This window comes from Orbicella franksi, chromosome 14 (assembly GCF_964199315.1).
Source record: "Orbicella franksi chromosome 14, jaOrbFran1.1, whole genome shotgun sequence".
Lineage (NCBI taxonomy): Eukaryota > Metazoa > Cnidaria > Anthozoa > Scleractinia > Merulinidae > Orbicella > Orbicella franksi.
This window is the reverse complement of record NC_138158.1, coordinates 11,741,721-11,767,498: the sequence shown is the minus strand read 5'-3', so window position 1 is coordinate 11,767,498 and position 25,778 is coordinate 11,741,721. Positions and strand designations below refer to the sequence as shown.

At 38.4% G+C, this 25,778-nt stretch overlaps 1 protein-coding gene across 3 annotated transcripts in view; it reads left to right on the top strand.

The window, feature by feature from the left end:
* LOC145467660 (DNA-directed RNA polymerase I subunit RPA1-like) overlaps window positions 1-25,778 on the top strand; it is a 67,559-nt gene that overhangs the window by 22,764 nt on the left and 19,017 nt on the right. For all 3 annotated transcript variants that reach the window (XM_081451255.1, XM_081451254.1, XM_081451253.1), the window contains exons 8-21: window positions 2,519-2,654; window positions 3,190-3,273; window positions 4,163-4,301; window positions 6,272-6,386; window positions 6,596-6,704; window positions 7,373-7,456; window positions 7,728-7,805; window positions 8,200-8,292; window positions 10,043-10,254; window positions 14,063-14,465; window positions 15,124-15,339; window positions 17,731-17,808; window positions 20,152-20,286; window positions 22,811-22,866. In XM_081451255.1, coding sequence (XP_081307381.1) covers window positions 2,519-2,654; window positions 3,190-3,273; window positions 4,163-4,301; window positions 6,272-6,386; window positions 6,596-6,704; window positions 7,373-7,456; window positions 7,728-7,805; window positions 8,200-8,292; window positions 10,043-10,254; window positions 14,063-14,465; window positions 15,124-15,339; window positions 17,731-17,808; window positions 20,152-20,286; window positions 22,811-22,866 — 1,938 coding nt within the window. The remainder of the gene's footprint in view (window positions 1-2,518; window positions 2,655-3,189; window positions 3,274-4,162; window positions 4,302-6,271; window positions 6,387-6,595; window positions 6,705-7,372; window positions 7,457-7,727; window positions 7,806-8,199; window positions 8,293-10,042; window positions 10,255-14,062; window positions 14,466-15,123; window positions 15,340-17,730; window positions 17,809-20,151; window positions 20,287-22,810; window positions 22,867-25,778) is intronic.

The window sequence follows — 25,778 nt, the reverse complement described above, 5'->3', positions numbered from 1 at the left end:
TACCGAGGAATGTGATAATGTTGTAACACCTTATTATTCAATTTACGCTTTATTATCTGTCAAGTGGTCGCTTACAGGAGGTTAAAAACAAGAGAACATTTCTAACTTTTAGTTCTAAAAGTGGTCACAGTCGCTTAAGAGAGGTGGTTGCTTACAAGAGGTTTAAGATATACATGTAGTGACTTGACTTTTAATAAATTTGGAAAACTGGTCGCTGTGGAGAGGTGGTTGCTTATGAGAGGTGGTCACAACCAGAGAATCAAAACTCTGTGTTAATTAAGATCACATATCCAAACACCATCATGGTTACATATGGTTGCCTTTGTTTAAATTTGATGAGTAAGAATGAGTTTGGGATAGTTTCTGAAACTCAAACTGGTTGAGTTTCCAAAGTGTTCACATAAAAATTACCTAGAGCAGGGCAGGAAACTTGGGCCATCCGGATATCCAGGACAGGTAACTTTTCCGTTCACATGATTCACAAGGAAAAAAATGATCCCAGTTGTTCGAATGGACGACCAAGCTGTAAAAGTCTGACTTAAAAAAAATTACATCCTGCTCTCTTTGGATATACAGTAAATCATTCTTTCCATATTTGATAACTTAAGTGCGCTAAAAAGTAGGGTGCTTGTCAGTCGCTTGTCAGAGCTTTTTTTGTTCAAGCGTGTCCATGATGTCCTTGTCTCAGTCAACAGGTATTAACTTTTTAATTGTAAAAAGAGGTCAGCACCTGAAACACCTGACGGTACTGACAGTGATGTTTGTTCCAAAAAGAAAAAGACTGAAGAGAATGAGAAAATGTGCAAAATGAAGCACATCAGAAAGTTTCAACCAGCTTGACTTAAAGAGTTTAATTGAGTTGTTTATGAAGAAGAAACAAACAAAATACACTTCTCCACTTGTCATGAGTATGCAGAATTACCTGACAAAAGCAGCCCTATGTGTGGAGATGGAGTTCAAGGATTCAGAAGAGAAGCTTTAACAGCCCAATCGTTATTGTTGGTTTATTTGGACAAATAATTTTGTGCATTGCACTTGTCTGAAGGGACAAATGAATTAAAAGGAAAGTTTCTTGCACTGTAGACCTGATGGTAAATTTATAGTTAGCCAACATTGGAATTATTTTCATTAACTTGCAAAGAACAGAAGGATACTATGTTCTGCAACAAACATGAGCCTCTTCCAGCTATTCAGTTAGTTGGGACCCAGTGTAATTAATGGTTTTTGAAAAAATGTGGGAGACGTGCAGTGTGGGAAGCTGATAAAGGTGTAAGTATTTTTAATGAAAGGTCCTTCTGCCCACTTCACAGACCTCCTACAGGGACCTGTAACATGACTGCCAATATTTTCATCATCATCATCATCATCATCATCATCTATCCTTCTGGGCATCATCAAGACTCCTTCATCTTTGTTGATCCTTGGCAAGCCATGCGGCATGCTCTCACTTGAGGTTTAGGGCCTGAAGTTCTGGCTGTGCAGTCCTCCTCCAGGTGGATTTAGGATGGCTTCTCTTCCTTTTACCCTCTGGTGCCCAATTCTGAGAGCAACTTTTGAGATGTTAGTGATATCTCTGTGGAGCACGTGATCAATACAACACCATCTTCACCTTACAAAAACAATTCCCATGTCCTCATGTTCTGTCAGTTTGAAGAACTCATTGTTGGAGATCTTTCTTGGCCAAAAGATACACAAGATTTTACGTAAACAGGAAGTGTGAAAGGTTCTTCAGATCATGCACAGTCATTCCCCAACATTGTAATCCATAGCATAGTACAGACAGTACACAAGCTTGTTAGATCTTCATCTTCCTGCTTTTGCTGTACTTTCTGCTCCTCCACACAGGTCAAAATTTTGTCAAGGCCCCTCTAGCTTTACTAATCCTTGGGGAATTGAGCTAGGGCAAAAAATAGCCAAAGAATGCATAGCAAGAGCAGAGGATGAGACATGCAGATGGAGGAGGGTGGTTCAAAGAAATGTATGTTTCTAAAGCTAAACATGTCAGCTTTTGCTATCTCGGGAATTTACATGTATAGACCACCAGTCCCCTTATTGTTATTTTGCCTATTAACCTCTGCTGCTGATATCATAAGATAGGAATAAGATAAGCCCCCACCTCAACATAAAACCCATCAATGTGTAAAGTCAATAATGGGCAATTTAAACCGAGGGCAGCACCCATAATACAACCTACACAACAATAATTATGCTTCAGCATCCAGGTGGACTATTACTGGTGTTGTACTGTTTCTCCATCAAGACAATGACAGGCAATTTGTAGGTTCTGCCTGAAAATGTTTTCCATCCAAGCTGTTGTATTTATTGTAATACAAATGAGGAAAGCTAGCCATGAAAAGGGCTTCTCTTTGCTTTAGTTACTGGACTGCATTCACCATGAGAGTTGGGGGAAAGCTTGTTGATGATTATGTCAAAAATAATCTTTCTATGAATACATAGGTAAAGTTAGGTAATCTACAAGGTTATCAATTCAACTAGCATTTGATTCTTCATTCAACAGGGCTACTCTGGTGGAACATGAAGATGGCAAACGAACCCTACTGAGTAAAACTGATCCTAATCAACGAGAAGCTATTGCTAAACGTCTGTTGACACCATCAACTGAAATAAGAGCCTCTGTTAGTCCTTGCAAAAAGGTAATGGCAAATGTGTTGGTTAAACCCACATGTCAAAATTGAATTGTAATAGAGTGGTTTTCAATTGAGTGTTCTGAAACCAAAATCAAAGTAGTCACTCTAGCCCATCACAAAGGCCACAGACAAGTTATTAAAAGATCAAAATTCAAACCAAATGTGTAAAGCCAATGCGAAGTGCAGAAAAATGTGTGTAAGCAAGATGCATTTATTGCCTTTGGTTTTACATCTAACAGGTTGGCGCAAGCTTTTTTTTTCAACTAGTCGTGAAGTATTAATAATAGAAATCCAAGTAAAATGTGAATTATGATCAACACTCAATACATTGAAAACAGAGGTTCTAACCAAAAAGGTATGAAAATATGGACCAATAGCCTTTACTTCACAATGTAACAGAGGAACAAAGGTAGGTCCCAATGTTTTTTGAACTCTAGAAATCCCCTGTAATTCTTGTGAGGAGGAAAACAGAGAGACAGATTGAGAAGGTATTATTTCTGTATGTTACTAATGTATTATTTTGTTTCTTATCTCCCAACAGGTCTATAGACACCTGAAGAATGGTGATGTACTGTTGCTTAACAGACAGCCAACGTTACATAGACCAAGTATGATGGCCCATAAGGTAATTACCAAATAGAGTGACCAGTTGCTTTCATGCGTATGAAGTCAATAAAATCCCCTGATCTTAAAAGCTGTTATTTTTACAAACTGTATATCATCTAATAGAGTATTTGCTGCCACTTGGCATCTTAAGGCTGGTTTTTACCAGCGATATAAGTACAAATGTAAACATAATGAAAAGCTGAATGAGGACAGTAATAATTATTATATCTTGACTGAACACACTCATTCCTATCTTGCCCTCCTGATCATTGCAGAACAAGCATAAAAGTCCCAGGGGGGGACACTCTACAAAGTTTTATATGGGGGCGGGGTGGCTCTGCCCAGAGGCCATACCATTTTGACAGAAAAGGTCCCCTTTTCATGTACCTTATATTGATAAGGGTACTCCTTTCACACACCTACTTATGAACATTAACCATCACCAGATACAGCTACATGAAGTATAAGGTGTCTGTTGAAATATTTTAATGAAAGGCCCTTTTAAAAACCTAAATGGGAGATTTCCCTACTCTTTCATATACCTAAACTTGTGAAATCCCTACCTTTTACATACCTGTAGCCTGTAGCCATTGTAGGGGTTACCCTCCTCCCCGGGAAAAAAAAAGTCTGTTTGTTCTTGGTCTTAACTTATGCTTACATTGCACGCTGTGATTGCTAGTGAGGACAACATACACTCTGTAGGAACAACAAGTGTGTTTGGATTTCTTATGCTTATCTCACTGCTGTCCTTAGTGGGTTAATATGCTTATTCTTGTGCTTTTGTGCTTCTCTCTTTGGTGCAGAGAAATTGTCTCTTACCATTACAGTAAAGGAATTGAGCTTTGCTTCCAAATTGTGTCTCCTGCATGCTGATTAACTTGACATTTCTTTTGTGCGGTTGCTTTAAGGCTCGTGTTCTGCCTGGGGAGAAGACCATTCGTCTTCACTATGCCAATTGCAAGTCATACAATGCTGACTTTGATGGTGATGAAATGAATGCTCATTATCCTCAGAATGAACTGGCACGAGCTGAAGCATACAATTTAGGTTAGTGATCAGTGTTATAAGGACTACATTGTATATAATTATATGATTATGTGGCTGATGGGTGGTTTAGGGATTAGTGTAATATTTAACTCATAAAAGATACTTGATACCTGGTAGAACTAATTCCCGTAAAATGATATGGAAATGGAGTATAATTGTACATGTTCTGCAGATGATAACGACAACAAACGTTACTATAAACACAAGATCATAGTCGCATCAATCATTTAACTTTCCCAGAACATTGTAATGATTGAATGCATGGCTCAGGATCGCTTGTGAGGAGACAGTTTTCTCAGAGCCCACATTGCTATGCTATAGTAAGAGCACCTTAACGATCATCTGCCACTTGTATTGTGGTCTGTATGCTGAATAGGCTGCAATATTATTAACAATGAATTTGGCAGTCAAAATAAACCATTATTACTAAAAACCCACCTCGGGCAAGGTAGCCATACACCGGGAGGGGGGTGGTATTGCCATATACGGGCTATGTAGAAGGGTATGGTTTTCAAGCAGTTTACTCTAACATAGGGTATATAAATCAGAGCATTTGGGTCTAAAATAGGGTATCATTTTTCACGAAACTGACCAGTTGGTTGAAGATTTTATCTAAACTAAGGAAACCAGGAATTGCCACTCAAAAATATAAAAAAATGAAATCGGCAAGTTTAAATTTTTGTAACTCAGCCTCAACATCGTCATTAGATGACTATCATAAAACACTACTGGATATTATTAACTGTCAAAAATCAGGATTCAGACGGAAATTGGTGGTTTTAATACCGGTTACTCTAGTATAGGGTAGCAAAATTCAGCTGAACTAGCTCTAGCATAGGCTAAGGGTTCCAGGGTCCCAGTGGCACATCCTCACCCAGAAATTCCTTAAGTACCTCCCCCTTCCTGGGGCCATACATGACCAACTCAGCTATGGTGCAAATAGGAGATAAAGACTCATCAAACTTAACATTTGTACATTAAGTCTTGTTATCTGTCTATAGCTAAAGGGAAGGGAAATCATACAGTTATATAGGGTCTGAGGCAATTCAGATGAGTTGTCTGTTTAAAATTGTTCCTGACTATTAAGTTCTCCCAAAAAGGACGAGTTAGAGGTCTTTAAGAGATAATTCATCTTGGTTGTAATATTATTGTAATATTTTAAAGGGATTGAGGAAAGAGTGCAAATAAAGATTGTTGTTGTGCCCATATTTATCTTAGGCAAGTTATTCAGTTGTAGTGTGAAAACAATAGTTGTTAAAAAAACAAGAGCACACTTGAGTATTTGTAGCCTGTGTACAGTAGTCCTCTCCCCTCAAAAATCTAAGAAAGAAATCTGTGTGTTGCCATTGACAATCACATTTCTTACATAAATTATCCATGCATTATAACCATTTCAGTGTTGCAACCAACAGCTGATGTGATAGGTGAAGACAACAACAATATGCTCTTTGTATGTGATATTTGCATGAGACAGTTTTGGAACATGGAACTTTTGGAAGTTTACAGATAACAAAACAGACCAAATGAAGTGTAGTTTTGTTGCTACAGAATGCAGATTACCTCTGTTAACCTTCAAAATGCTACAGATATCTAAATGTCACTCGCAAAATTCCATTATGGTTTCTATGGCCAACTCTTGAGATATCTGTCAGTTCAGCAATTTACAAAACTGATTAAACTGGGAAGGATCAGTTGAGCAATTAGGAAAAGTCATGTGGTCTTGAACATGATTATTAATGGTAAACCGCAGACACCCTCCCTCTGATTTTTCTTGTGGAGAGTGGATGGCTATACACAGGCTAGAGTATTTGCACTGAATCTTGTTCCTTCTTTCACATACATGTAAATTAACTAAAATTCTGCTTCACGTTGTGTCCCCCATACCCTTTAGCTTGCTGTGTAAGAACAAAATAGTAACCTTGTTTTTTAAGTCCTGAAGAGTAGACCTGTCTGTGATTTGATTTGACCAGCCAGCACAAATTTCCAGTACTTGGTTCCTAAAGATGGGACACCACTCAGTGGATTGATTCAGGATCACATGGTTGCTGGAGTGAGGATGACTGTCAGAGGATGCATGTTTAAGAGGTGGAGATCAGCATTTTATTGTTCTCTTAGAGTGCTGAAAAACATTTCTGTGGCTTATTTTCCGGCAGGTGCTCCAGGCTGTTTTGTTATTAGGCTTGCTCTTCCCATGGATGCCCATAGAACTTATCATGAGCACCTTATTTAGCCTTGCTGTGTACGCTACAAAAGAATCAGCTGATGAAATCTGCTCCTACCATTAAATCATGTAGGTCAGACTACCAGCAGCTTGTGTTCAGTGCTCTTAGCTTCAAGAACTGTAAGATAAAGGTGTTGAAACCATGCATTATGAAACCTTGCGAGCTTTGGTCAGGGAAGCAGGTTAGTACTTGTGTCACTGCATGACTTTTAAGAAATTTTGAAGTTGCATTATAACAGAATGTTAGGTAAGGTAGCAGGGCTGTGATTAAGTTTTGATTCACCTGTAGCCTTGATTTCACACATGCTTAAACTTGTTACTTTATGGCTGAATTTTATCAGCTGTATCAAGAGCCCGTCAAGCACACTCAGGTTATGGCCCTTATTGACAGTTATGAGGAAGTCCCTCTCTAGTGATATTTGGCTTGACCCTAACTGGCCCACGTGCATACATTTTGATAATAATTTATTTTGAATGAAACCAGATGACTGAAGTTTTTCTCATTTTCAACATCCTTGACTTTGTTTCTTTTGGTGTTCTGAGACTATTGAGAAAAGCAAGTAGGTCCAAGTAGTATGAGATGTGAGGAGAAAAATAATGGCATTTGTAACAGTTGACTGTTGATAATAAAACTTGCAACCTAACTTGATGCAAATTCTTGGAAAATTTTGGGACTCGTGACTGGATGACCCTTTCTAGCGAGACTTTTGTTGAGTGAACGTTTTGAGTTTTGTAGAGTCCCCCCATTTGAACATTGTAACAAGTGAAAGCCAATTTATTATGTCATCAGCTTTTTGGGCTGGTTTTGGCTGTACATATTGGAGTCAAACGAAAATCTCTTGATTCACAGGTTGTTTCCACTGTCTTGCTTAATCTCCTTCCAGAGAAAGCTAAGCTACTGAGTATGCAGGGAAAAGCCAAAATAGCTGGAAAAGTAAGTCCTGCAGAGAAGTCCTGATGTCTGTAGATGCCTGTTGTTATGCACTCCATAATAAAAGCATGATGATATAATTAAAAAGTCAGACTCAGTGCAGAAATTGTCAAGTTTGAAACAATTATAAATAAGGCCAACAAGGTTGGGTAATCTCTTTTCATATCAAAGATGACTTCATAATTTATTACTAGTTCTCACTGCCTTGTTTGTATAGTTGATTGTTATCAGTTTCGCAGGGCAAAATTGACACTCTGTTTGGTGTCTTTTTAAGAACTGGATCACTGGTAAAGCCAAACAGCAGTTCCTTGGATTACCATTACTGAAGGGTGATGACATGTCTGAGGCTGAGGTAATTTTTAGAGGTGGCTACACAGTTTTGAAACCAGTTACCTTTCATATCCCACAGGAAACAACTGAAAGTTTGTTACTGCCAGGATGTGTTGTATTTTTGAAAGCACAAAAAAAATCAGATGATAGCTAAAATTGGACAAGGCTGCAGGTAATTTGGCAGTCAGAGGAGCTTTTTGAATGTAGTCATTTTTAAATTGAACTTGTTACAACCTGTTAGTTATAACTCGTGTTCAGGAAATTTAGATGTGCACCCAAATTAAGAATTAATGATAGTAATGTTTGTATGTGTGCTGGTATGGGATTTTGGCTTGATACCATGAGTCAGGTTTCTGATGGCACTTGTTATTCTGACTGCCAGTTGTCTTGTGCACATTGTTCTTGTGTGCATGCAGGTGGTCATCCGGCAAGGACAGCTGTTGTGTGGTGTGTTGGACAAAGCTCATTATGGACCCACTCCATTTGGTCTGGTGCACTGCTGTCATGAGGTATGTTAAATATAAAGAGTAAAGCCTGTATTATGTAGGTTTCAAACAGCTATGAATTTATGCAGAACTTTGTGTAATTCAAACAAACTTAAAGACTGCACTGACACCCTGCTATTTCAGTGAGATTGGCTTAGAACAAGGTCAAGAGGGATGAAACACAATACAATAACACTGCGTAACACAGCTAAATAATTAAGACAGATTCTGCTCAAGCAATAAGTGCAAAAATTATTTACTAAAATCTACTAATAGCATGGTAACTTTTGGAATACTATCTAAAAACAACTCACTTTAGTTCATTTCTGTAAGTGACCCCGCAATTGAATTCTAAAGCATTCTCATGAAACTTAATGTCAACCAACATAAGAATGCTTAAAGTGTGTTGTTGTGTTTTAACTAAAGCGACACATCTGTTTTAAGTGAAATATGAATAACTTTGAGTTCAATTTTCTCTCAAGGGGTCAGCTTGAGGGCTTAAGTCTCGATAAGTTCTTCTTGACTGTATTCAAAATAATACCATGCCATGAGGTTTGTTTGGTAACTTAATTTTTGCCATTATTGCTCGAATGTTCTGCAGAACTCATCTTAACCTAAATGTTGTGGCCAACAATGGAGGAAAAGCAAGTGTCTGAAGGGTTTGTCTAGTCAGATTAAATCACAAAATAAATGTAACAGTAACAGTAACATTTTTTTAACGTGGAAAATAGAAGAGCTATCCTCCTTCCCTCTTTAGCTCCTTCCTATTACATTTTTTCGTGAATCAGCTGACCAATGAATAAGGCTTTCACAGTCACTTGTGCACTGAAATCTTACCAAACAGAAATGATTTCCTCACTAAGAGATTGTTTTTTTTGTTGTTGTGATTGGCAATGTTTCCTGTTTGTTCCATTTCTGACTCAAATACTCTTTCTGAATGAAGAGATAATCTAAATTATGTAATTTTTTTGATTGATAGCATTAATTTGTTTCAAAATCAATGTTCTGACAGCATGACTGAGAGGCTGGTGGGGCACCATGCGATGCCTAGGGACTATTTGAGGTTTTGGCGGGGGGTTTAGGTCATTCTAGGTCAGTCAGTCTTAAATTATTTAATTATTGTAGAATACCTTTTCCTCAAGGCATCCTGGTGCTGCATTAGATGAGGAATACATTTCCACAAAAACCAAATTTTTGGCCATCTAAAGGGTGGTTTTTTAGAAGTTTATCGTATCTGTCATAGTACAGGTTCGAATTCTTAGAACCAATAGTTGTAATGTGTGGTGATACATTAGGATACTGTCTGAATGGCACATCCTCAATAAACTCTTGACATTGAGTGTCTCATGTGAGCATAGTCAGAATGAGGACATTGTTTAAACATGTGTAGTCTAATAAATATCTCAATACAGGCAGACAAAGCTACAATGTAACAGAACAAACTCCCAAATTAAAGTGTCCTGTCACAGTTATGAATGTTCTTGACTGTCAAAGATGAGACATTGAGAATCACAAAATTGATAAGCTCTACAAATTTAAATTTTTGCAACAGGAAATGGACCATAGAATCGAGAGGAAATCAAATACTGCATTTTGCCATTATTATAGTACTGTGAATAAATTTATATGGACGTTGCAAAATGATATAAAGAAATGCATTAAGTTTATGAGAAAAATGTATTTTCTTTTAAACAAGTTTACTTTAAACATGACAGGTTTGGAGATTTTGTGAACACAGTAATTTTCTATATTCAGAATAACTTTTCTCTTGTAGTTGTATGGGGGAGCAATGGCTGGTGACCTGCTCACTGCATTAGCCAGAGTTTTTACAACTTTCCTCCAGTTTCAAGGCTTCACTCTTGGTGTTGAAGACATCTTGGTTAAAGAGAAGGCTGATAAGAAAAGGCGCAAATTTATGAAAAAAGGGAGAGTGTCTGGAGAAGAAGCTGCTATTGAGGCTCTTGGTCTGTCTGATGATTGTGATAGGTATATTAGTTTTATTGTGTCATGTTTTGATCATTGGAGATCACACCTAAACACATTAGACACAGATTTACAGAAGAAAAGGTGAAATGTCAGGTCATTTTAGAAGTCCTGTACACTTCTACATACAGCTTCAGACATTTTTGAAAATCTTTAGATAAACATAGTGTACCCTACATGTAATTTGCAAATGACTGGAATTTCTCTTATCCCAGGATTGAAATAATAACTTGGCTCAGAAATTACTGGCAGTGTATCGTTGTCTTTCAGATGATCCTAATCCTATGCAGCTATTTTTTGAGTTCTTTTCAAGTGACCATAGCTCATGTTGTTATTCTTGCTTAAGTCAGCAAAACTAATGTGATTGCTCTTTGGATTTGTAAATCATATTAGACCTCTGTGCAGGTAAACAATGTACTGGTGCTTTGTGGTCTTGCAAATGTTTAAAATAATCGTGATATAATGAGAATCTTGACAGAGCAGTTTCAATTAAAAGTCACAAAACCAGAATCAAAGTAATCACTCTAACCAATCACAAATTACACAGAAAATCCAATGAACCAATCAGATCTTAAAGTAAATACGTTAAGTTGATGCCAAGCATGAGAAAATGTGTGCAAGCAGGTATGATTGGTTTTGGTTTTACAATAGACTGCAAGCAGTCTCTCTTTTGCTCAAAAATCTGTGGGGAAGAACACTGAGAAGAATGTAAAACAAGAGAGTGGTCATGAGTGTGGGAGCTTGAAATGTGAAGCCATGTAAGCAAGTAGCTTAGTAGCGCGGGCATCGAAAGATGAGCGAAAGCAGAGACTGCAATGGTTTCATACAGCATTCCTGAAGCCCACCACTCTGGTGACGGAGTAATTCTATTGGTCTGTCTACAAAGTCATGATGCATGTCTGTCAGTAACGTTACTTTATAAGTGACATGCAGCGTACACCAAACTCTGCTGTAAAGTTTTCCCCTACTGTTCGATTCCTGCGGTTAGCGACATTTGTACATTTGCTGTTCTATTTTGAATTTTGATCTCTCGACCTTTCTATTAGTTTTTTTGTTTTTGGCTTCACACTTGTTTTTGAAGAACTGTGGTATTAGGAGGACTTTAAAGTAGAGTTGAGCCATTTGACCGAGCAGTATGAAATCTTTTTAGAGGTCATGGTCTGGTTTGAGCTGTAATCTGTTGGCTTTGTAGAGTATGAAACCTCTGTAATTTACCATGTGCTTCAAGTTTAGTTTACTTTAGTTCATTTCTGTTACAACCTATGTTTTAAGTTCTCCATTTGCCCTGGAAGGATAGATTCTGTGAACAAGTTGTTTGCTTGCATTCAGATAATGCCAGGTCTGATGAAAACTGTGGCAAGTGATGTTGCTTCTTATCTGGGATACCATGTTTTTCTTGTCCTGCTTAATTACCCTCACACTGAGACCCTTTTTTGATGGAAAATCTTATGTGAACACTTGCACAACGACAAAACTCAGATACTGACGGCTGATTGGAATTTCAGTTTCTTTACCCTGAGTAATACAAGCTTTTTTGGCATTGAACAATAATTCATCACATCTTACCAGATATAGTTACGATCGATTCATGGAAAAACTTAGACACTGGAGTGTCATATTTAATAAATGGCACACAATGCATGCAGAAGCGATGACATTTAAAAATTGTTCCTAGAAGATTGGAACATGAGCAGACAAACTGATTCTTAAACTTTTGGGTTAGAAATTTTAGGGGTTTACATTTAGGGTAGTCCATTGGTGATTCATTCAAGTAGTTCATGTACCAGGTCCATCTTGTTAGTCCATGTGCTAGGGGTCAGCGAAATGTACCAACCCAAATAAAAAGCACTCGGCTGAAAAGTTCCTCTCTCTGAAATCAACACCTTATTATCTTTAAAGATATTTGGCAAAGCTAATTACCTCACCAGAAATTAATTGTTGTTTTAACCATATACTTGTCCAAGTGAAAATCATTTTCTCTTGACTTGTTATATCGTGTGTGCGACCCACTTGTCTATCTAAAATTGTATGTATCGAAGATATGTTATTATGAGTTTGCCTGTGAGCGCAAATTTATCCAACACTGTATAAACCAAAATCCACCCCCAAATCTCCGCTGATCCTACGGACAGCAAAGGAAAGCCGGAAAGTACAAGTTTCTCTCTCTGAAATCGACACCTTATTATCTTTAAAGATATTTGGCAATGCTAATTACCTCACAGAAAATTAATTTGTTGTTAACCATATACTTGTCATCAGTGAACATTCGTATTGTCTTTACCCTGACAAAATGATTATCGATTGTTTGATCACAACGACTCTTTCATTGACAGAAAATATAAAACAGCACATTTCCAAAACTTCATAAAAAAACTGAAAACTGCAAATGAATCGTACCCTGACTTCATTATCACTACTGTAGACTGTATATTTCAGTGCTCATACAATGCTCATTCAATTCACTTCAAGACTGGCAAAAGTACAACTGCGCTACCAATCCGTAAATTTTATGTAGACCCTTCAGCTATCGCGTGTGCGACTTGCTTGTCTATCTAAATTTGTATGTATGGACAATATGTTCTTATTACGAGTTTGCCAGTGAGCGCAAATTTATCCGACACTGTATAAACCAAAATCAATCCCCAAATCTTCGTTTAAAAGCTGAAATTAAAAGCACTCCACTGATCCTACAAACAGCAAAGGAAAGCCGCAAAGGAAACCTGCAAAGGAATGTTACTCTCTCTGAAATCGACACCTTATTATCTTGAAAAATATTTGGCAACACTAATTACCTCACCGGAAATTAATTTGTTGTTTCAACTGTATACTTGTCATATCGATTAAAAGCAGTCTGCTGATCCTACAAACAGCAAAGGAAAGCCGCAAAGCCTTCACCTATCGCCTGTGCAACTTACTTACCTATCTAAACTTGTATGTATGGAGGATATGTTCTTATTATGAGTTTGCCTGTGAACGCAAATTTATCCGATACTGTTTAAACCAAAATCCACCCCTAAATCTGCTTTTAAAAGCTCCAATTAAAAGCACTCTGCTGAACCTACAAACAGCAAAGGAAAGCAGCAAAGGAACTCCCAGAGTGCATTTTGCTTCGACAGGGGGATAAAAAGTGCACAACATAAGCACACAGACATAAGCGCGACAAACTATGCGAAATCACTATCCAAAGGAATGCATGCATGCCAGCATAAAGCGATGACATCACACAATACATCATCGCTTAAAAATGGGCAGGGGTATTACTGACAGGAGCTGTCAAAGTAGCTTCAGAAATGCTGTATGAATTCATTGCAGTGTCTCTTTTCGCTCATCTTCCGATGCCCATGCTACTTGCAGTTTGTGGCTTTGCCGCTTGCCACTTGTATGTCACGCTAGCGGTCACAGTTGCACCTTCACTTGTTTTGCATCCTTCCCCATGGATTTTCAAGCAAGAGAGACTGCTAGCAGTCTAGTTTTACAAGGTATGTCTGTTTGGACGACAAAGTGGCGGAAGATAATCACTTGGCTTGATAATGCAAAACCAAATCAAATGCAAATTACTTTTGACACTCAAGTGAAAAAACCACTCTTACCAATGACAAAATATAGTATGAATGTGTTAAAGAAACTATAAAGTATATCACATAATTATATAGGACAGGATGGTAGACACAACTTCAGAAAACCTGAGGCATAGCATGGTGTTTAAAAATATTCATTTAAGATATAATCCTATGTCTAGCATTATGAGAAAAGTTAACAAGACACATAAAATCTCTCATTATCTACATGAGATATGTATTATTCCGTAAAGGTCAGCTCTAGAACAAAAGCTGCAAGAGGCTCACCATAATAAAGATGGAAGTGATATGAAACAACTTGACCTGAGCATGAAAAAGAAAACAGACCACTACCAAGACCTTATCAACAAGGCATGCATTCCCTTTGGTCTTCTCAAGAGATTTCCTGACAACAATCTTCAGCTGATGGTTCAGTCTGGAGCCAAGGGATCTTCGGTCAATTGTATGCAGATTTCATGTCTCCTAGGACAGATTGAACTGGAGGGACGTCGTCCACCCCTCATGCTTAGTGGAAGATCTCTGCCATCATTCCTTCCTTATGACACTAGCCCCAGAGCTGGAGGGTTTGTGGATGGACGGTTCTTGACTGGAATCAGGCCCCAGGAATATTTTTTTCACTGTATGGCTGGAAGAGAGGTACAACTACAAAAATACAATGCTTAATATTACAAGATAAGTGATACTAACATTCAGAGACTTTTTTATGTCCTGTTTTGACCAGTAAGTGTTATTACAGCTATGAAAAACTGGGCCAGTGCAAATACAAATTTTAACAACTGTACTGAAAAAGTGTTTCAAATGTACATGACTTGTAGACAAAGAGTCCAGGATTATCAGTATGTTGGATTATAACCACTGAACTGCCATGATGCCTGGATAATGTCATTTTAGGTGGCTGACAACAGTGTACAGGATTTTTTCAGCACTTCTACTTTGATGATCAATATGACCATTCTTTTTATCTTGGAGAATAGCTATTTTTCAAGTTGTAGGTATTGGTGGGGTGGGGGGGGGGGGGAGTTCACTCCTTTACCCCTTCAACCCTTCCTTAACTTCCTGTAAACATTTTTGTGAATCCACTGACAAATGTATAAGGCTTACACAATATCTTGCACACCAAAGTCGTTAAGTCACTATCAGGTGGATTTTACAAAACACACTACAAAAAACATTACCATATAAACACTATCTACTAGATTTTGGTTTATCAGGTGGACAGCATTATTCAGCCTTTTAACAAAATTTGTTAAAAGGCTGAATAATGCTAGTTAATGTAGTCTGTTGTTTTCTTAAGGGTCTTGTGGATACAGCTGTTAAAACAAGCCGCAGTGGTTACCTTCAGCGCTGTCTTGTTAAGCACCTAGAAGGTCTGCTGGTCAATTATGATCTTACTGTGCGGGACAGTGACAGCTCTGTAGTACAGTTTTATTATGGCGAAGATGGCTTGGATGTCATGAAGACTTCATTTCTGTCTGAAAAGCAGTTCTCCTTTATGGCAGGAAACTACAAGGTTTGCATTTTTTGACAAACGGTATAGCTAGGGAATAAATTTGCTCTTGAAAAAGAATCTTCATTAGCTGCTAGTTGTGCTACATTTACATGAAGTCTGTAGTTTTACACTTGAGATAACTTAACTGTTGTAATAAAATGAAGGATGACCAGGACGAAACTAAGAGACATTTACTCAGTGAAATCTCTAATCCATGAATAAGCACATCATCAGCAATTGGGGAATCCTTGTTTACAATATTTGCCTCATTAGCATAAGTAATTCAGTTTTTGGTAGAGCTACAAGTAAATCAGTTCTGAATACTGAAAGATCATAGTACGATGAACTCTGCCAATGAATATGAGCCTGATGAATTGAATACTTTTTGTGCAACACAGGTTTAAAAACGCAAAATTTTACAAAAAATGTATGAGCTCATTAGCACTTTTGCCACCCAGAAATTTTGTAGTTTTTGAAAGACAATATCTCCTTGAATATTACACCCAAAGAGCTAAAAATTCGCCATGTATTAAGTTTCACTAGCCCTTTAGCTTCCTGGAGTCAATTCATATCTAACATGTTTCCTTCTGTATGCAATGCTGTATGGAAATGAGCAAAAATGTAAATAATGACATCAGCATGAATCCCCCTACACACTTCACACTTGGTAGGCCCAACAATTCTTGGTGTAAATGCTTCTGGAATAATTCACTTGACACTCAGAGACCAAAAAACAAACGAAGCCAGCAGTATCTCCCATGAGGAGTGGCAAAAGCTGTCGACAGACTAGACTCATCATCCAGCACCAAATGCCAAAAGGCAGATGTGAGATCAACCTTAGTGAACACAAGAGCCTCTGCTAAATCAGGCAGCAACTCATCAATAACAGGAATCTGGTATCTTTCCCTCTTCAGGGCAGCATTCAGCGCCTTAAGATCAATGCAAACGCGTAACTCACCAGATTTCTTGACAGCAATAACGAACTGGCAGACCCACTTTGTCGGTTCATTGACGGGAGCAATGACCTCGAGATCCTACAACCTTTGAAGTTCAGCCTTGAATTTCTCTCTGATGGAAACAGGCACTTTCCTGGCTGGGAGGATTACTGGTTCACAAGCCTGATCCACTTGTAGGTGAACCTTTCCAGGAAGCTTACCAGGATGCTTATAAAACACATTGGCATATTTGATGTCAGATCATCTTCCAAATTCTCCACAACACTCACAAAGTTCTCCTTGTGCACGGTTAACAAACCCATCTTCTCGGTTGTGTTCAAACCCAGAAGTGGAGTTAGATTTTCCTTGACAACCAAGAACCTTACTTCGTACTTCATGTTGTTTCTGGGATTTACAACTGGCAGAGCACACAACCGTACAGGCTTGACCTTGTTGCCATTCTACAAAACAAGGGACTGGGAACAAGGAGCAAGATCCACATGCCAACATGCTTGTATGGTAAAATGTTGGTGCTAGCTCCACAGTCAACTTCAAATCTGACAGGTTTCTGCTCGGCCAACATTTCAGCAAACACGGTCTTATCTTTCATAACTTGACCCTAACAACACTTATCTCTTCCTGGTCGTCATCACTCTCGATGGCGTAAATGGTGGCATCTTCATCTTTGCATCCTTTTGCAAAATGATACTTTTTCTTGCACCGCTTACATACTCTACCCCAGGCAGGACACTTCTTTCTCTCTGGGGCATGATCATAGCCACAAAATTTGCACAAAATTTTCTCTCCCGACATTGGAAATGTCAGGCCTACCAGGTGCGCAGTGTATTGCTGATGATGTGCTTATTTATGGATTAGAGATTTCACTGTGTAAATGTCTCTTAGTTTTGTCCTGGTCGTCCTTCATTTTATTACAACTGTGTAACTCAGAATCTGTTTTTGTGTCAGTGGCTTACTAGCCACACTATGTCAGCAGCTTAGAAGTTTGTCATTTTGCACAGCTGCACATCAGTTTGTTTGTCAGTTTACAAGAACACATGTCACTTATTGTAATCTGATTTGGATATTCATTAGCAAATTTGAGGTAAGGCTGAAATGCTTTGTATTTTTGGCTCTCTCAGGGCAAGTTTTCTTACATGGCACAAAAGTTACAATTCCTGCCTTCCAAACTAGTGGACCCAAGTTTGAATCTGGGATATGCTGGGTTTCTTTTAAACCATTGGTCTTTTTCTTGTCTAGCTTAACTTTTTTTTTTTGCAGGTTTGGAACTGACAATAAAATGGTTTTTGATGTTAAAATGACCTTGCTGTTTCACACAATCTACCTCAAATTGCATTTGATAGCTTACAGTGTAACTCATAAAAAATCCCTGACTTCTCAGAAGTCCTTTCATAGCATAACATAGTTTTCATCCAAACCCATGTGCAAGTCTGTGAAAACTTTTGTTACATGATTACAGGCTTTCCTGCAGCAAATGAACCCTAAAGCACTTGTTCCTCATCTTGAATCAGAGAACGCCCAGAAACAGGAAAGAAAGGTATAATTTAATAGTAAAAACAGACTCATTTTCTACCTATAATGTGTTTACTATATTTAATTTATTATTTAATTTATTAGTTCTAATCAACTAATGCGGAAAAATTTTAGTTTTTGTGTATGTATCTTTCTGTGGACACCAATTTGACCCCCCCCCCCCCCCCGCCCCTCCAAAAAAAAGTTTCTTCAGGGGTGAATGGCATCATCTCCATGTTTGTCCATGTGCTTTCTTTCTAATGTTGTGCAATATTGGGGACTTTTGAGTGTTGAGGCACGTTATTGTGGACTGTAGTGGATAAGTTGTTTATTTAAAGTTCAAAGTCAGTGTTAATGGCATTTAAAAGTAGATCAAATAGATCAAAGGAGGAAAGGTATAGTTTCACTTCGCTGACCTAGATTTCTGTGTACAAATTATGTAACATAAACCCAACGAAAGTGTTTACATAGAAAAAGAGTTCAACTCCCACAGGATTGCTGTAGTGCACCAACAAGTCCTCCGTTTCATTGATTCGGAAGTGAAAATGCCCTGTAGCTGTTCCCCCCAAAGCCAAGGTGATTTAAAGTTGTGTTCATAAACAGAATAATTGTCCTAGTTTTGGTAATAGAAGCACGTTGTCTCGCATACCGATGGAACAGGCATTGTTTGTGTCAATTTACACACTCAGTATAAAACACAGACTGCAGACTGTGGACTATAGACTGGGTATAACACAGGGACTTAGGTATAAAACGTGGACTAGCCATTACGGACTTGGTATAAAACACGGACTCAGGGTTAAAAAGTGGACTGTGGACTAAATGAGGCCTACCAACTGCAGTCCGTGTGTTTTACTGACCGGTTGTAACTAACATCACGTAATACATGTATAAGTTTTGCGATCAATTCATTTATTTTCACCCCTGCTGAAGGGAGACCAATTTCACGCCTACCCAACAGCTCAGGCACAAAATGCTGTTCCTATAACTTTTGCTTTTTAACATACCAAACCTACCAAAACTCGAACGCACTCTTTAATCTATGATTACTACACTAGCTTATAGTTAATACATTACATTTATTTTACTTTTCAGAGGATACTGGTTTTCCCAATTAGTAGGCTCACTTGCTCATCCTTGGGTGGCTTTTTCTAGAGTCGGTCACTTACAAAAGCATTCTCAAGTAGAGTTTACTGAATTACCATTAGTCTTAACAATCACCTGGTTTATTCTCATTATTTTCTTTTAAACCAAATATAATTCTCCTTATCCTTGATTGCAATCAATTTCTTCTAATGTCTGTTCTGAGAGTATGGTTGTCATATGTTGTAGTTTGGTACTTTATTCTTGTCACCTGTTTGGTTGTTAATGTATGGACATCGTAAGTAGAAATTAGGTCTTGATTGGTTTGTGGATTGTTCACAGGAAAGGAACTATACTGACAAAAGTGTTTATTCTTATTCTTATTCTTATTCTTATTCTTATTCTTATTCTTATTCTTATTCTTATTCTTATTCTTATTCTTATTCTTATTCTTATTCTTATTCTTAAAAGAGAAAACAGCAATGATGACAAAATGATTGCCCCCAGAATATTCTTCTGTGATTACCTAATCAGTACTTTAGTATGTCTGAGCTGTTTTCTTTGGTGTTGATCATTGTGTATTGATCACTAGAATGTCCCTTACTGTAATTTTACCAATGAAAGGTTGTCTGGCAACAAAACTGACATTTTGGTTAACAAAATCAAAGTGATTATGAGCCACTGAACTCAGAAAATTATTTTTAAAAGACTGTAGAGACCACTGAACTGAGTTTGTGTTACCAGTAATCCATTAGTCATTGGATTCACTCCCAGGCAATGTCTTTCACTTTTCATCAGTGCACATGCACATTTTTTGAAAAAAGTGTACAAGGTCATTTTTCAATAATATAAGTGAGGGTGTCGCAGAGATCGTTTTGAATGGCAAGGAAGGTTGCTGTAATTAAATTCAAATGAGTATTTTAAGAGTTTTGAGAGTTTGTTTGGTTGTTTGTAGCTCAGCACTGTAATGGCAAGTAATCTTGTGTTCTCTCGCCATACAATAATTTATTAAGAGTCAAAAAATGAGTCAATTGCAGTTGAATTTACCTCTTTGAGCATTGTTATATTTAAGAGAACCTCTCAAGTACATGTACACATGTACACTCACTGGATTTATGGTACGTGTAGAAAAGTCTGATTCCAAGTGAGTCGCAACGACTGACAAATTGTTTTTGTAGTACAACTTCAAACTTTGCATAAAATTTCACACCGAAAAATGGAGATATTTATAGTTCCACAATTTTCTGTATCACTGTTTTCAATTTCCTTTATTTTTTGTTCTCAGATCAATAAATGGATGAGAAAATATCAACAAAATCAGCAGAGGAGAACTTCGCCATTTCTCTATTTTGCTGCAGACAACTCTGAAGAAACGGAAGATGCAACAGATCATTATCAACTAAAGTTTGGTCGCTCTGAGGTATTGCAACAAATTATTCTTTCATTATTCAATATGTAACAGTCTTTTAGTTGCATTTGAGACAGTATAAACTCGCTTTTGCCATTTTTCATGCACATATGTTTTAATAACAAGACCTATTCCACAATACTTTTCACAAGCAACCTCGCTTTACCTTGGAGTAAAGTACTAATTAACATGGTTAGCAAATTTCAAAATGATTGAAATAACTGTTTGAATGTTTTGATCTGGAAAACTCTGAACGACAAGTTCACTGCTTAACAGTCATCAGAGTTCATAATCATTCTAAGTAACTCAACGGGTTCCACTCTAAACATCAATAGAGTCCAAAACATCCGATTGAGTTACCCTAATAATCAAACTAAAGTAACTGCAATGGTTCATACATGTAGTCATTTAAATACTGTGGTGCCTTCCTTTTGTTAGTTGGCCTCAGGGGTAACTCTGGAACATCTGCATCAGCAGTTTCACCTCTAATACTTTCTCCTGTGCTTTGCTGGTCTGGTCCATCACTTGCCTTCAGGTACTTCTTCACCCCAGTTACATTTCTATTCTAGTAACTCCTTCAGGTGATACAACAGCACTGTGACTTTATTGCCACATTTACTGGCAACTTGTGAGGTGTATCCCCAGAATTGGTCTACGGCTTGTTTCCCTTCACTTGTTTCACCAGCACTTGATCGCCAAGAGCTAGAATATTTTCCACTGCTCCCCTTTGTTGATCGGCATACTTGGTTCTCTCTGTTTCATCTCTGCATCTCTGTCTCATGCTTCACTGTTGATGAATTCACACTTTGTCAACTCAGACATCTTCGACCTTATCACTCTGTTAATCAACAGTTTCATTGGAGAGTATCCAGTGCTGGTATGAGGTGTGGTCCTGTACTTCCTCACCTCTACCTTTAAGACTTCTGTTTTGAAGTTCTAATTCCCTGTTTTCCTGGGGCCACAAGGGTGTGGAGGTTCTTAGTGGCGGATCCAGACCTTGAGCTAGTGGGGGAGGGGGTTGTTTTGCTTGCCCTGCCAGCTTTTCTTCCTTCTGTGATTTCTCCTTTTTTTACCCAAAATAAGTTTGGGGGAGCCCTGGGCCCCTCCCCTAGATCATCCACTGGTTCCATGCTGTATGCTGTTTGTTTTCAAAATGTGAATTGTGGTCCATTACCTGTTGTTAATGACTGAGGAAGACCACTTGTACAGAATATTCTCTCCAGGCTTCCAGTAATGTTGGCAGATGTTACAGATGTGAGCTGGTCTACTTCAAAGTAATGACTATAGTAGCCTATGGCGAGGCATACATATTCTCCAGAAGGTAAGGCCCCATCAAACCTGGTACTAGATCTTTCCAGGGCTGACTGGGGAAATCAGTATGTTTGAAGGGTTCCTGGTGGTGTGGGCAGTCTAAGCAACTGGCAGCCATGACAGGTCCTACATTAGCTTTAACTTGTGCATCAATTCAGGTCATCAGACCTTGCTGCAGAGTCACTTTTTTGTCTTTGTCAACATTGCCCCTCTTAAGACCAACTTGCCAAGGATGGAAAACTCATTTCTTACAGCATTGCGCTGCAGTGGAGCATTGTCCCATTCCACCATTGTAATGTTAACTGTGAGACTTAAAGCTTCTGGGTCAACCTTGATGACTCTTCTTCAACTTCCTGCACAGACAGCTGTTGGTGTTGCCATTTCTGTCCCAAACCAGATAAACTCTTCTGTATCGTCAATCATGCATATCTCCATTCCTTTGCCAAGACGTGAAAGCAAGTCAGCAATGTTTTGTTAACCAGGTACAATACTGCACTTTAAACCTATATGGTTAGAATCTCAGGACTCAGCTTTCTATCCCTGCTGAATTTTAGGAAGAATTAGTATGAGTAGATAACCTCAAGGGGCTTGTGGTTGGTCAGCAGAGAACACAGCACAGTAAATTTGCAGCAACATAATACTTGGGTTCAACAGCTCTTATTGACATCAGTGATCACAGTCATTCACCTTGGAGTAAAAGGCCCCTATAACACACATTCAAATAATTATTTTTACTTGGGGAAAAATGTAGAAGGCTCCTTTTAAACTGATGTATTTCATGTTTGAAAGATTTTTTTCCCACTCTACATGCATCATCTCATTGTCACAAGCAGTGATCAATAATAATATTGGTTGATTACTGATCTCACTGTTTTCAGTTTAGCTTCACAATCATTCCTTATCATACTGTAGGACTTTTAGAACTTCTTTACTGAAGTTATGATTTCAAATCAACAAGAACTAAAACACGTTTTGCTTTTTACAGGACCTTTAACTGTTATAAATAGCAGTATAAAATGGTAGCTTAATTTCCTTATAACCCTTTTGGGAGGGACAATAGCTTAATGGCTAGTACCTAGACTCCAGGCTGAGCAGTCCTGGTTTTAGCTCTGGCCAGGGTCACTGTGTTGTGTTCTTGGGCAAGTGCTGGGGGGTAACCCCAAGAATCCCATCCAGGGGGGGAGTAGGAATACTTAGTACTCTTAACTGTTATTTTCTTTCCTAGGCTGATTTAATGCTGTTCAAAAAGTGGAGGGAAGCACCCTTATCTGTGCACACAAGGTTTGTTGTCATACATTAATGTTTAGTTTAGTACTTAATCACCATAAACAAGAGCCACATTCTTTTAGTCAAGACAAGGTAAATAACAAAGAACGCATTTGTTCATTAACAATTTTAACAAATAGATTACTATCAATTTTGTTTCATGACATGTCTTAGTTGGTAAGTGAATATTTATGACTTAACCCTACCTTCCTTAAAGTATATTATATTATTTACTCCTAGTGATAAAGGAGCACCCATCACAGTTTCATAATGCCTGACCAATTCAAAAATGCACTGCAATACATGTCGTACATGTAGGCTGTTTAGACAATAACTGGCATGTCCAGCTGGTGGGGTATACCAAGGCAGTGTGAAAGCTATGCTACCTTCTAGTACATGTTTGTGAGATCTGTTTGTCAAGTCTTAAGTTATGTGCTCCTAGAGTAAGCTGAATGCTGTTTTGACTGAGGGATAGCAAAGTCGATTCACCAACACCAAAACCAGAGTTTGAGATTTTCCAGCAAAGACCTAATGTTCGATATTAATTACCTGAAAAAAGTGAAGCGCAATCCAAATCCAGTCTGTATCAAGATGTTATAGGACGGCCATGTTCACTGATTTGGCCTCATTCTGCAGCAGAGGCAAATAACATCAGTAGGGCATTACGTAGTCATGTGTTTGATTCGAAGATGTGTATGATTTCTCCAAAGTTGTAGTTTGGTGCTGTGATTTTGACTTGCTTGCCTTTGACAACAAGTACCTCAGCCAGTATCATTGGGAATGTATGTTTTCTAGCTTGGTGATGGCAGATGGCCATGATTTGTGGTCCGAAAACAAATTTTCCGAGTTGTGAACAAGATTGAAATTCGAGCATGGTAAAATTGACAATTGAAAATAAATATTTAGCAACGTGCTGTCTGGCATGGCTGGCTGGTCAAAACTTTATTTACTCAAGGAATACTTTATATTACAAGTGTTGGTGACCTGAAATTGAAGTTTGAGTTTCGCAAACAGTTTAAAAAAGTGCTTTTCCTTGAAAATATTTTGTCTCATACAGTAAAAAGCTGCATAAAAGAACAAGTGGATTAGGAACACTCAGGCTGAAATTTGGTAAAAAAGTACATAAGAACACATTCAGCCTGAAAGATGAAAATTGTTCTTATATTAAAAAAAATTGGTTGCCAGTTAGATTAAAATAATCTACTAGGAGGGTGGTAAAGGGGGGGTCATGATCTTGTTTCATGCACAAATTTTAACAAAATTCACGCGTCACGTACAGTTTGAACAAAATTTCACGATTCACGAAATTCAACATAAATGAACATCAATCCAAGCTCTTACGTTATCTGCTGTCATTAAAACAAAGGAGCCAAGAGACCATATTCATATGCCCAGAAAGAGGCTGTGGTTCACGATTCATCATAGCAAATATTGCAATAATCAAATGTTTGTTTCGCGATGTAGTCAATTGAGATTTAGATCGCAATGTTTCAGCTGCTTCCAGTGTTAATCAGGCGATGAATTCAACCAGTTACGTGACACCATTGCTGTATATTACGATGGTATTGTTGTAGTAAAATTTACCTAGTCCCAAAGTGAATAGTGGCCAGGTTTGGTGGCCGTGCTGAGAAAATCCTGAAACTGGCGATCAAGGTCACAGGCATAAAAGTGTAACAGCTGAGGATTGTTCAAAAAAGTACTGGTCTATTGGTATGAAACTAGAGCTTGATGTGATTCTCTTTCTTCCTCATTAGAGCCAGAGTCTTATTCCGAATCTTGATGGGCGTTTTCAAAGGTTACTCTCTCCCTGATAGCTAACTCTTTTTCGTACATATTCAAGGGAAGAGTTCCAGCATTATGTTTCGTAGTGCATTGTCTTACTGTTTGTTGCCGCACAGCCTTACCATGTTCTCGGACCCATTCCCGCATTAGCGTTTGATCCACTTGAGACATTTCCTTCGGAGGCATTGGGGACATTTTTGGATGTCTCAGAGGGAGATGCTGTTCTCAGGTACTGGATAATAAGAGCATCTGTGAGTGAAGTAATATGCTGACCATTGAGACATGCGTTTAAGCGATTCATGCATTGTGTTACCAAGATCCCTTGCATACTCGAGAACTGTACAGGAAGGATGTTTGAAATGACTTACAGCATGTTGAGACTCCACTTGCAAAGTTAAGCAGACTTCTGGCTCAATTTTGTAGGTAAGTTTAACCTTAGTTTGTTGAGCCCCTTCTCCACAAGATGCACAGACTTTGCTGTTTTTGGTGCTACTGTGCCCTGTGGCCCATTCGGTACTTTGTTTGAATTTCGAATTTCCTGCACTCTCAAAACTGTGGATTTGATGTAGGCAGAGACATCTTTCACCATCTTGTGAGCCTCCTGGATTGTGTGCCTTTTAGTCGGTCTGTTTTTGAGGTGTACAGAAAAGGCACTGTAGAACTTTCCAAGATTTTCCAAAAACTGGATTGTCCCAGTGACTGTTGTCACCAGCTTAACTGTGCCTATTTGGGCATCCATCAGGAAAGTATTGTCGCCCTCGGTGCATAAACGCATCGGCTGACCAAAGGCTGCACAGCTACCAGAACTGTTCTTGTTTCCTTCTTCTCTGGTACCAGCAATGACTGTAACAGTGCCGTTTCTGTCAAGGTGCATTACTTGACACCTTGTCTGGTCGGTGAATGCTACTTTCCCGTCTGAAAGTGGGGCAACTGCCTGTAGGCCAGAACTTGCTTGCCCTGCATTAGCCATGGGGTACTCTTTCACCTCCTGATTTGCCATTTTGACTTTGGTGATTCCTTTGTTGTGTGCTAGGACAAGATATCCATCGGTAGATAAGCACATGCCACAAGACTTATCACATAGCGGTGTGAAATCACAAAACTTGGTGACTGTTCCGTTCAAAAAATGACCATTCGACTGGACC